The 13,395-nt window shown below is 33.8% G+C and overlaps 1 protein-coding gene and 1 long non-coding RNA gene across 2 annotated transcripts; both read right to left on the bottom strand.

Annotated features, from left to right (window-relative positions):
* Positions 1-4,292: 4,292 nt before the first annotated feature.
* LOC103501155 (uncharacterized) lies at positions 4,293-5,931 on the bottom strand. Its single transcript, XR_540233.3, has 3 exons — positions 5,514-5,931; positions 5,132-5,334; positions 4,293-4,722 (listed from the first exon to the last, which is right to left on the bottom strand). It is a non-coding gene; the product is annotated as an uncharacterized LOC103501155 (long non-coding RNA).
* A 1,758-nt stretch (positions 5,932-7,689) lies between these two features.
* LOC103501156 (dicarboxylate transporter 2.1, chloroplastic) lies at positions 7,690-11,582 on the bottom strand. Its single transcript, XM_008464655.3, has 4 exons — positions 10,528-11,582; positions 9,010-9,323; positions 8,160-8,608; positions 7,690-8,061 (listed from the first exon to the last, which is right to left on the bottom strand). The coding sequence occupies exons 1-4, from the start codon at positions 11,380-11,382 to the stop codon at positions 7,946-7,948; spliced, it is 1,734 nt and encodes a 577-aa protein (XP_008462877.1). The 5' UTR covers positions 11,383-11,582; the 3' UTR covers positions 7,690-7,945.
* Positions 11,583-13,395: the final 1,813 nt, after the last annotated feature.

Genomic DNA, 13,395 nt, shown 5'->3' with positions numbered 1-13,395 from the left:
AGCACCAACCTTAACGCGTCACAAACCTCTAAGAACTTAACACTCACGCACATCTTGCTTAGCACAACTTGTCACTCGGCTAGCCTCCACGTTTGTCCATAAACTCATTTTTTGTCTAGAAACATAACCCCACTTTAGAAAATCATACCTAAAAAAAAATCCACAACTCTTTTATGGAAACTTTATTCTACAATGTTGCTTAAAATGGCTTAGCTTGCTTACCTTAAAAGTTTAGCTTCTAATTGCAAAGGATGTTTTCTATAGCCTTCTGGAAGTTCACCTTGTTCAGATTCCTTCAAAAACTGACATTCCTCACTTTCTTAAACTCAAACTCAAACCTCCTTTGCTTAAATTCATCAAAAAACCATAGCCTTGAAACTAGACTCAATTTTTGATCTTTTAAGAGTATTTTCAGCTAAAACACACTAGTATTTTGGGAGAAAAATTCCTTTGAAGTTACCTATTTATATTGAACCTCGCATGAACCTTTATTGACACCACCTACATGCTAAAATTTAACTTAAGCATGTAGAAGACACTTGAAAAGCACTTTACCGGCTCCACCTTTTCATCATCTCACCTAACTAAAATGCCTAATGTTTAGTAACAATCCTAAAATGCCTTGCCAACCTCCAAGCATGGCCGCAAGCTATACATCTTTTTTGCGTGCAAGGTTGCGCGCCCACCAGGCTTCCTAGCCTTCTCGCGTATAGTCTCTTAACATCAATAACCTCTAATTGACAAGCTTTCCTCTCCCAACCAAGTACATACTCATGTTTGGCTCATTTGGAGGTTCTTCTCGAGTAATCCCCATCCATAAGTTCTTGGTCGCCTAAACATGCACAAAACAATAACTTCTATAGAGGTTATTTCCTTTCTTTGGCTGCCTACATACCAACAAAGTAACCTCCAAACACCTAGTCTTTAAGCCTCAACACTTAGCCAAAATTTTCCTTTTTTCTAATAACCATGACACACCTTTTAATTTATGACACTTTTTAACCTTAACTCCATTCAACACTTAATCTGTCAATCACTTCAAAGGACTTAAGTTTTTCTAAGATCCGGGGTTTAAAATTCCAGATCACGCAACAAAAATAGATCATCTTATCCTAGATCACACAGCAAGGATAAAGCATCACATACCAGATCAAACAGTAAGTATGAGACATCTCACACCAGAACACACAGCAAGTGTGAGGAATCTCATCGCGTAGGGTACATAAGATCATCTCATTTCATTTCATCATTCAATTATGTTAAATCCCATTCATTTACAAATCACATGCATTTTAAAAAATGAGAAAGCATAAGAGAAATCATATAACTCAGAGTTTCCATTGAAATACATTTAAGGATTTAAACACATTAGAAATCCCTTTTATTTTTGAAAACATTTTTAGGAAGAGCCACTCACAATCAATGAGCTCCCTCGCCTAACTCTTTAGTCGAGAACTTCCTTACTCTTTCTTGCAACTTCTTGTTGGATTCAAACACGTTAAGAATCTATGAAAATCTTGAAATTCTCTCAAATCTTTCTTAAGTAAGCTCAGAGTAAAAGTAGCTTCAAAATAGCCAGACTTCTTATAATTAATAAGCCTTTCCGATGACACTTCTCATGCGGAAATGATGACTTCTACCTGACAGTGAGAATTAGCTAATGTCTAATTAATAAGCCTTTCCGATGACACTTCTCATACAAAAATGATAACTTCTACTTGACAGTGAGAATTAGCTAATGTCAGAACGCTACATGTCACTGTCATTTTCTTATCCTGAATTTGGGTTGGGTGGTAAAGTTAAATCAACCGCCGCCGACTTTCTTCCACGAGGATGACGTCACTACTTCCAGGTGAGGTAACTCAACATGCATAATAGTTTCTTGCATAGATGTCTCATTGCCTATGCTACTCTTGCCGCGTAAAATCTTATTGCATAAGGTTAAAAGCGATAAGGACCTCACATCTTCATTCTAACATCATAAATCTCTTGGAAATTTAGAATAAGTCAAATTAGTAGCAGCAGATGTAAGTAAGGAAGAACAATTTGGATGGGTATTAAAAATTAGCTGGAGCAGATATAAGTGGGTGAAAGATGAAAGTTTAGGATTGAGGGAGTTTTGGTGCACAAATCAACCTTGTATCAATTGGCTACGAATACCATGTATTTCTTACAAATTCCAGATGTTGTTTTTGTTATTTGTTATTTTTGCAATTTGTTTGAATGTTTAAAGTACTGTGTACTTTTCTATTTTACATAGTTATAAAGTTGTAGTCCCCATCTAACAAATATGAGTATTGATGTTATCCTACTCAAATGGTGGAGTTCTAATGATATAATTTATAGATGAAAAAAACATAGTATTTACTCTACTTAGTCTACGCTTTAGATGGTGGGGGAACAGCACAGAGTTACTAAAACTTAATTTATCCATCGAAATATAATTATAGAGTTTTTTTTTTCATGGGATAGTAAATAATAACTAATTTCTTATTTTTTTTTCATGGGATAGTAAATAATAAAAATGTGAACCTAGTCTACGATTTCTAAAAAAGACGATGTAAAAAAATTGCAACGGAAAAAAAGAAGAGAAAAAGAAAGAAAGACAAGGAAAGAAATCACAGCGAAGAGGAAGACCATAAAAGAAATTGATGAAAAAAATCGCAGGAGGAGAAGAAAGACGGAAGGGTAAATCTGAAATATTAAAAAAATACTAACTTTATGAGTTTTGTTACATGGACCTAAATAATTTGGTGTTTTGTTATTTTGAAAATTTATGAAAATTAATCTTTTTTTTAGTTTTTTTTTATTTTCCTTAAGTAGCGAATCCAGAAATCTAAGTTAGGGGACATATTGTATACTAAGGTAAAAAAAAAAATGCTTCTACTTACAAAATGTTACACTTTTACACGCTTTTGTTTCCATTGGGTCTCTAAGGTTCAAAATTTTTAGGGTGCGTTTGGGGGAAAGGTTGATTTATGGAAGGATTAGTGTTATGATAAAACTAGTGTTATGATAAACCTAGTTTTATCATAACCCTTGTTTGGGGGAAGGGTTCAGAAATGTAGTTTTATGATAAGAGGTGTTTGGGGGAAGGGTTATCTGGGAAGGGTTATGAAGATTTTATGATAAGATGTGTTTTGGGGAAGAGTTAGGTGAGTAGTTTTATGGGAAATTTATGATAAGATGTGTTTGGAGGAAGGGTTAGGTGGATAGGTTTATATGAAATTTATGATAGATTTTTTTTGGGGAAAGTATTATATGGGTTAGGTTAATAATTTTTTTTATGTAATATAATATTTTTTAAATGAGATTGTAAATATGATAAAAAAATTCTTATTGCATACTTTTTTACGATCAACCCGTCTTATTGCAAATAATTTATTGTATGTGCAATGTTATTAAATTAGTAAAGACAATTGTCCAATTTGGAACTAATTTCTGAACATATTGTGAAAAATTTATTAAAATTTATTTTTTAGAAAGATAAATTAATTATTTTCTCTTTGTAATCAGCGATGTCCCCGTATTTTGAACATATATACCTAGTAGCGTTATGATTTTTAAATTTTTTTTTCAATTCATTTTATAAATGTAAAAAAAAAAAATTAGTTGTATATTATTTTATTCCGAAGGCATCGAAAATTTGCTGTAACAGTTTGTCTTACCTTCACCAACGTCCACGACCACTTTCACTTTTATTGAATTAGTAAATTAATACCATCAATTTCCCAACAATTCTTTTTACATATGTGTGCAATTTTTTTCCAAGGCATTTTAAAAATATAAAAACGTAATATTGCGTATTTTTTATTTTATTTTCGAGTTCATCCTACATCAATTTGTTAGAAATGTAACACACATCGTACAAATCATACAAAACACTCGTAAACCGAATTGAAGATAGTGGAACATTATGAATTAAATTAGTTACAATGTACCACTTAAACGCCAATTTTTTAAAATTACTTATTTTTAACCAAAACAGTATATTATTGAATGTGGTTGAATAACATAAATATTTATTATAACCAATTTCTACCAAGTATTTTAGACGTCCAATTAAATTTTTAAAAATAAAAATAGAAGTTTTTAGAACAATATTTTTACTCATTCACAACTAAACGACATGAGTTAAAGTGTTTGAGTAAAGATTGTTTAATTAATTGTATCTAGAGTTAAAATATTGTAGCACTTATGACCATTGAAAAATACATATAAATGACCAATATATGTGAATTTCTTATAAACAAAAAGGATGAAATGGAAACCCAACACCACACAATCCCAAGTTGTTAGCATACAAGAATCCTTCATTTAGTATCTTCAAAGCTTCATCACATCCAACACAAAAGCAAAACAATGTTCTAGTTAGCTTCATGTAAAAGAAAACAAAAATGAACAGAACACAAAAAATAAGAAGTACATCTTCCTTATAAAATGGTTTAAAGATCAATTGGTACCAGGAGGTACATTGCCAGAGAGGGTATTGTTTCGAACATCAAGAACTTCAAGCAAAGGCACATCAACGAGCCTTCAAGGAACGAAACCAAACAGATGATTGGAGCTCAAGTCTAGTCTCACTAACAAGTCCAAACATCCCAAGCTTGCAGAGATTGTACCAGTTAACTGATTAGATTGGAGAACAATAACAATAAGCTTCTTCAGAGATGAAAGCTGTGTAGGTATGCTTCCACTGAGCTGATTATAAGAAAGGCAAAACTGAAAATGAAGAACAAAACAATGCATACATGAGAAAATAGAGTGAAACCTGAATCAAAGAAATCACAAGCTTCCCATTAAATTCAAGAAACATCGGAACCTCTTGAAATCAAAAGGACTATACCACTCTAGATCAAAGAAAAACAAACACATTTTCAACAAAAATAAAAAAACTGAAGTTAATACCATGACCCATATGCAAAAAGAACCGGGGAAACAAGAAAAAGAATCATCCCTTGAATTTTTAATGGCACCCACAACTCATGCATATGTAAAAGTAAAAGTTGTGAAACTCCATTTCAAAGCCTCATAAGAACTTTAGTAAACAAAACAACAACCCCCAAAAACACTCGCATGAGAAACAAAAGTCTATGTGAAAATCAAAAGCTGAAGCAAAAGCAAAGCAAACCTTGCAAGCTCAGAAGGAATCTCAGAAGGAATCTCCCCAGAAAAATTATTAACATTCAAATACAAACCAGAAAGCAGAGTCAAGTTAGCAATCTCTCTAGGAATATCTCCAAACAACGAGTTGTAATGCAAATAAAGGTCCGTCAAATGCTTAAGCCCAGCAATGGCAGGGGAAAACTTCCTACAATTTCCTCTATTTTTCATCTGTAATAGAAAAAGCAGGAGCTATTTGAAACCTTTCCATAAAATAACCTGTTAATTTGTTTTAGAAACCACGTTAAGACAACTTATTATGGTTAAACTTCCTGTTCCCTCCAAATTCATAAGAACATGATTTATATTCTAAAGAATTTCAGAAAAATTGAGAGTAAATTGTGCCGAACCTTTGAGAAGTGGGGTTAACATTACAATAAAAAATTTGACTGATACTCGAATCGCCGCCATTAATCAGTTCCCCGAGCAAGTCACATGCCTTCTCCTCATAAATCAGAATTGGAATCGAAATCGAAATCGAAGACCAAACCGCAACCAAAAGGAAGTGAAATCGGAACCGAAGGAAAATAAGGAGAAAGAAGAAGAAGAAGAAGAAAGAAGAATTGAAATCGGAATCGAAGGGGAAGGAGGGATCAAATGGGAGCACGGGTTGAATGAGATGGGTTAACATGGGTTGAAGGAGAACCACGAGGGAGACAAATCGGCAGACAGAATGGAAGATTTTGAGGGCACAACCCATGTTATGGAAACCCTAAAACTAGGGTTTCCATAACCCTACGTCCAAACGGGGGTTAGGATTAACATAACCTAACCCCACAGTGTTAAACCTCCTCCCAAACAGTCCCTTAAATTTTAAGCTTGTTTTTTCACTGCATATACACTTCCAATGCTTAGGGTTAATATCAATTAATTAATTTAAAAAATTCACATTTTAGTAATTTTTCATTGGTATTAAAATTACATTATTGTCAATAATATGAAAATTAACACGGTTAAATGATTCAAACACAAAATCTCATGTGTTTCAAGACAATGAACCACACAACCATCTTGTTTACTATATACGCCAATAAAGGCACAACCTGAATGTTGAAAAAGTGGAAGTATAACCACATTGTATAATATGGAAATAAGTTATTACTTCAAAATTAATATTAAAATGTAAAAATCTATAATTTTGAGGGGGACACGTGTCCCTACTAGCCCTTGCGTAGATCCATCTATGTTTTCCTTCCATTTTATTTTTGTATTATTGCTTTTGTTTTTTAATGAGACCTTTTTGTTATTTTCAAATTAAACTTGGGGGTATTGACATTGTTTTTTTTTTTTTTTTTACAACTAAATAACAAGAGTACATACAATATAATAATCGGTATTTTTTTAAACAACCATTTGTAGATGCACCCTAATAATTAATAGGTTATAGTTTATTTTTAAAGATATATTTAGAGTCCTGGTTGTGTTTGGCCTTTTCAAATAAATTATTTTAGGTTTTCTCCCCAATACGTAATATGTCCAATTTCATACTAAAATCCAAACCAATGGGTTGGTTGTTTTGGTTTACTTTGGTTTTTGGTTTTTCTGTTTGTTGTTGCAACTCCCAACGAATTTATTACCAACAGTAAACATTTAAACTATGTTTAATATTGTCCGATATTTATTTATTATTATAGTTTGCTTTTCCAAAAATAATCTTTGATATCGACCGAAATTCTACGATGTTCATGTAAAATTGAGATCTCAACATTTTGATCCATATTGACATTTTAAATTTTGATTATGCCCAGATTCTTAAAATTTATATTTTTACTACTAGTCAAATTAGTTTTAAAATATTCTTAAATAGTTTGTTTTTCAAGGAAAAAAATTATTGCAGATTAGAAAAGTAGGTAAAAGTTTGTGCAATGACTAAAATTAATTTAAGGATCAAATTTAAACGGATTGAACTGAAATTTATCTAAAAATTGTTTACTTTTGTATTGAAAATAATATAGTTTAATCAATTAGATACAGATTAACAAATAAGTTTGGTAAGTCCCAATATTTTAGCTGGGAATTTGAAATGAAATATGGAAAACTTTGCAAGTTATAAGGTTGAGTGAATTCTAAAAGAGTAAATGGCAAAAATTACCCCTTTAAACTTAGACCTCAAAGCTTTAAGAATTACCCGTTTAAACTTTAGGTAGTGTAAAAATGATTTTTGTTGAACAATCTGTCATCTAAGAATCTCATATTCAGGGTACATCATTCTCTTGCCTCAACCCTCTTGTCTTTGTAGTACCTCAATTATATCCTTACTTATCAATCTTTACTTTCACACCATACTTCACGAATGGTTTTTGTAATTTGAAAGTAGTATTTACCAGCAGAATTATTTTAAAACACAACTGCATGAAAGTTACCTAGATTAAAAGGGATTAACTTTAAGAATAACCACGTGATGATTACCACTCCATCCATCGGTTACATACAAAAAACGAATTAATTTTCGGAACCAAAACTGAAATCGTAGCCAACTTTAAGTAAAACAATGAGAACACAAACAGACATCAAGAACACAGTACAGAAAAAAATTCAAAAACTCATATTTTCAGATTGGTTTCCACCAAATTATGGATCTCATTCACCATCAAATTCCCTTCTGCACTATTTGAAATGGTTAGACAAGGCAAAATTTAATCTAAATCCTAACCAATGCCACCATCAGTAACGAGAGGGAGGGAGAGGAGACAAACAAATTTGCTATTGGACTCTCAGTGGCGCCCGAAGACAGGGCATGTACAATAAAATAAAGCACTTGATGGTTTCAAGATTTCATAGTTCAATATAGACCTAGAATCTTCCACCAAATACAACCAACCACCGTCCAGATAAAACCGTTTATGAGGGCCATCACGAAACCGATTTTGAACACATCTGGTAGATCGACGTAACCCGCTGTTGTAATGAACAGACAAATAAGTCAGTTGATGTCGAGATCAAATGGATCATTTTCTGAATTCAATGAAAACGAGTTATAAAATAGAAGCACATACCTCCATAGTATACAGCAGCTTGACCGCTGCTGTAATGAGTCAGAGCGCCAAAGAGATTTGTGTTGTAAGCCAAGGCCAAAGCAGCCAACACACCCGGTACCTTGGCAGCCAAGTGCATCGCAAGGAATGCTGAGTACAAAGCACCAACATGACCAGTTTGGCTAGCAAAGAGGTAGTGAACGAAGAAGTAAGATGCCTGAAGAATAGCAAATGCCGCAGGCCAGCTGAGAGAAAGAGACTTCAGCAAACTGGCCACACAATTTGACATCCAGCCCACTAGACCAAGACTTGTCAATTGGCCAGCCATGCCTACCAGGACGGCGAACCAAGCTAATGTATCCCAGGCTGACTTTTCGGATAAGCAGTCATCCCAGTTTAGGACTCCCAGTGTAAGGAGTATTGACAATCCAATCATTGCAGCTACAACACTAGGTATTTTAAGGGCCTCCCTGAAAGTAGACAGACAAAGCTTAGTTCCAACCGGTGGGTGAAATCTGTTTAACAGTATACTTTACAAAAGTAACATATGAAACATTCATTAGCAGTTGCTTTGCTGTAACTCTCAAGCACAGTCAAATTTTCTAATATAACTTTCAGCTTCCGATGTTATGCTAATGCTTTAACCAATACCAACCTAGTAAGATCGGGAATCTCATGAGAAAATGGTTTTATTCCAGACAAGGGGCAGGGAACTGACAAAGCAATGAAAATACCACTGGACGAATGTAGATCAATGAGAAAGCATTTAATTATTTACACATTCTTATCTAAACACATCATCACATCATTTGAACAAAGATGTATATGATTATCAAAAAAATATTACTTCATTGCAAGTAATACTACATACCCAGCAATCCATAAAGAGACTGCAATAAGCATTGTACCGACCATGATCCATTCATTTTTAGTGACAGGACCCATAGCCTCCAATTTTCTTGTAGCCATGGCTGGGGCCTCCGGTGTGTCCTTGGTTTCTGGAGGAAACAGCTTGTATAGAATTGCTGGAGTTACTAAGATACCAATGATTGCTGGCGCACAAGCAAATTTGGCCCAAGTAAGCCAAGGGCTAGATATTTGAACACCAAGTTCCTCAGCCAATTTAAGGCACAACAAGTTTTGAGCAGCAGCAGTTAGGAATAGGGCACTAGAGTTACCAGCACACTGTCACCAAGAAATAAGAGGACAGTAGTTAGTTACCGAGTGTATCACCAGATGCCATTATTGAAAACCTAAAAGTTTCTCTATAGGGCTCCAAAATGTTGGAGATCCCAAGCATGAAAGCTTTTATCAACATGTTTCCTAGTTTGTCATTAAAGCTAATATTTACGGAGAATTCAAATTATGCAAACTGATAATCGTAGAAAAATGTTCAACAACAAGATGGTCATATATGCAACCAGATGGCAGCATAAGCCATTTTATATCAAATGAACACATAACTAAAATAATCAGAAGTTAAGCTACTGAGGCTTCTGAATCTAGCATGAAAGGAACATGAACGAGCATTTTCTTTCAAGTTTTAACTGATTCAACAATGGGGGGGGGGGGGGGGGGGGGGGATCATTCAATTAAATCAAAGGGAAAAGGTTGTCTAAACTATAATGTCCGTAAGGAGTAGAGTATATTATTTACACCATTTAAGATGACAATAAAAGTATGCGTTTCTAAAAAGTTACTGAAAATATTATTTTGCTGTATAAAAAGTTCCTCTTCCTTTCAAACAACACAAGACAAAAAATGATTAGATAAATTGAAGCTCTAGAACTTTTTTGTAGTTCCACGAAGAGTGGTGGCAAAAAAAAAAAAAAAAAAAACCACTTACTACATAAAGCTAAAAATACAAACTTTAATGGGATTTCACACTTCCACCCGAACCAGAATTGCGGTAGTGCATCATCAACAATTAAAATGAAGATTGTGATCAAAGGAAAATTTTAGTTAGGGAGGCTCCACTTGGAATCACTTCCTGACAAGTAGCTAAATAAACTTCACAGAGAGAAGTCTTATGCCACGTTATTTTCTCCTTTTGATGAGATGAATGACATGAAAAGTAGTAAAGCAAACTCCTAAAACGTTCTCCAATTGGAACTAATAGCCGAAGAGAGGAGAGTAAAAAGGCTAGACCATAGTGAGGTGTAGATATCTCCCCTGTTTTCTCCCAAGTTTATATCCTTCAAAAATTAAGGTGCATTAAATTATACAAAATTCATAAACATAATGCTAACAAAACATGGTGACTTGCTAATTTCAAAAGTTCAAGATTAGCAGGTGAAGATTTGACATGGTAAGCTCATTGTACACAAAACAAGAAAGATAATGGAAAAGAGCAGCTAAAGGCCGAGCATGCAAAAACATAGCAACAAACCTGAAACTGAGACTGAATAAGGTAAGCACCGATTTTTCTAGACGATGGGTGGTTCGGTTTACTATCAGCAGCAAGCGACAAAGATTTAATAATAGGCAAAAACACACCCCCAGCCCTGGCCGTAGTGCTCGGCATAGCAGGAGCAATCAAAGCCTCACTAATCGTCAAACCATAAGACAAACCAAGTGTACTCTTCCCCATCCATTTAACAAAATACGTCGCAATTCGATCACCCAACCCAGTTTTCACAAACCCACGAGCGAAAAAGAAGGAAATGACAATCAACCAAATCACCTCACTGGTGAAAGCATTAAAAGCAGCAGCGAACGTCAAAGTCTTAGTAACCACGGTAACAGTCAAGCCAAGAAACGCCCAAGCACCAACCGGCAAGGGACTCAGAACAAGTCCAGCAATAGTCGATAGGAAAATTGAGAGCAACTGCCACGCTTGAGCAGAAACCTCAACCGGTTTCGGGACAGCAAATCGAACAATGAGGCCAATAGCTATAGAAATCAAAAAAGGGATTGGCTTAGCACCTTGTCGGGGAGGTGGGGTCGGTGGCAATGGTTGATTATCCGGTGATTGAGAGGCACTGGTTCGCATTGGAAAAGCTCGACGCAATTTGGGATTGAAGAGGGGATTGAAAAGGGAAGATCGAGAACTGAGAAAAGGGGATTGAGAGATTGGTGGGGTGGATTGAAATAGCGAAATAGAGCGAGAAAGATGAAGGGAAGAGGGAAAGGAAAGGGAATGGGAAATGGGTTTAGAGCGATGGAGGAGAGAAATTCGAGAAGTGGGAGAATGGGGGGAAAAAGAAGTGGTAGTGGAGACAGATTGGAGCGCAAAATTTTCCATCCTAATCAAAATTGGTTAGGGGAGAGAGAGAGAAGGAAGTGGAGAGATGTATAGAAGACAAGGACCAGAGGGAATGAGAGATCAGGAGGAGGGGCAGAGCTTTTGGCTTTTGGGAGTATGAAGAGAAACGGAAGGAAGCAGAGCGGATTGAACGATGTGAGCTCAGTGGGCTTTGCTGTTCCTAATGCCTATGGCGGAGAGCGAAATGGGATGTTGCTTTTTTTTTTTTTTTCTTTTTTCTGTTCACATACGGGAAGGCACATCAATTCTCATGCACCACTATTACGTGTCATTCTCTTATATAGGCCAATATGTTACGGTGGGATAATATTCAAACTTTTACAATTCTACTTCTTATCTAACCTTCAATATTTTTTTGTCTAAATAGTTCGTCTTTCGCTAATTTTAAAGTTTTCAAAATTCAATTGATTTATTATATATATAATTGAATGGTAATATTCTACTTAGTGTGTCTTGTCTCTGTTTAAAATTTTATACTTTCTATTTTTAATTCATTCGTATCTCATTTGAGTTATACTTGTATTGACATTTCAATGAATAATTCACTGCAACTTTTTTTTTTTAAGTATAGATTATAATTTTTAAACTTGGAGAATCAAATTTATTAGGCCATAAACATGTTACCATGTTTTTGTCTTTTTCTAGTGGGTTATTTTATTATTATTTCTTTTGTCCACCTTATCTTTGTTCGTATTGCATGTGATATAATTTACCACATATTATTTGGCTAGACTATGAAAATTAAGTCTTGGGGCTTGTAACACAGCTACTAATAACAAATACTCAAACATTTGAATACAATAACATATATAATCTTCAAAAAAAAAAAAAAAATGAAAATCCTTTGAATATAATAACATAAATGTTGATAGATAAATTTTTTTGAGAAAAATAAATTCTAAATGAAAATCATGTACAATTAAAGTGAATGTGTAGATAATATAGTGTGTCATTATAAAGATACATAAAACTAACATGTTATCCTAACAACTATATTGTGATCATGATCTATATTTATATAGATGAATCATAGTTATCTCAACGCGTACAATATGGTTGGAATAACATGTTTTGTCCAAAATTGAACAAAGTTGCAATATTTGAAGTGGATGAAAAGTTCACCTAAAATTACAAGTGGTTTTGAAAGTGCAGACACATGGATGAACAAATGTGGACCTTAGTGCTCCTTCGTCATTTTTAGGATGAGATTCTTAGAATTTGGCAATTAATTGTCTTTACAATATTGTGTGAGGTGGTGAAAGAAAGTTAAAAATGAGGGTGAATTTGTAGAGTGTCGACAACAAAATTACTCTTGTCACCTACCATGTGTATTGAGGGTGAATTTGTATTTTGGAAAAAAAAATAAATCACATTGAAAAATGATAAAAAAATCATGTTAATTGCTGGTCTTGATTCTTGCAATCTTCGTTGGCATCTCTTCTAAGCTTGTTCATAGCATGTCTCGGGTCCATTAATTTGGAAAGAGGTAACCTTTTCTATTTAACTTTCTTGCTTACGTAATTTTCTCTCTCATCCAAAACTTCATATAATAGAGAGCATGCTTAATCAAACAAAATGATAAAATTTACAGGTAGAGAACGTTTTAATTGAATGTTTGAGTTTAAATTTTTTTTGAAAAAACTTGATTAGCAAAAGGTTCCATGTGCATTTTCAATTTAAATGATAAGGTTGAGTATTTTGATAAGCTTGATAAGAATTTAATGAAAAGTCAGAATCATTTTGTTGAAAAATAAAAGATACTAATAGTTAAAAAAAAAAAAAAAACAACTTTATTTAGTTGGATTGTGGCATAGAGATAATTATGGATTATTGAACCATTTAGTTTGATTAACACTAGTAATAATAATAAATAAAGATGAATGGTTATGAAATAAAATAAAATAAAATAAAAACTATGTACAGATTATAGTAAAACCTATCCAATTATTTTTAGTCTATTTATTTAAAAATTAACTTTAATAAATATAATAA

The sequence above is a fragment of the Cucumis melo genome, chromosome 7, assembly GCF_025177605.1.
Source record: "Cucumis melo cultivar AY chromosome 7, USDA_Cmelo_AY_1.0, whole genome shotgun sequence".
Lineage (NCBI taxonomy): Eukaryota > Viridiplantae > Streptophyta > Magnoliopsida > Cucurbitales > Cucurbitaceae > Cucumis > Cucumis melo.
This window is presented reverse-complemented; position numbering and strand designations above follow the sequence as displayed.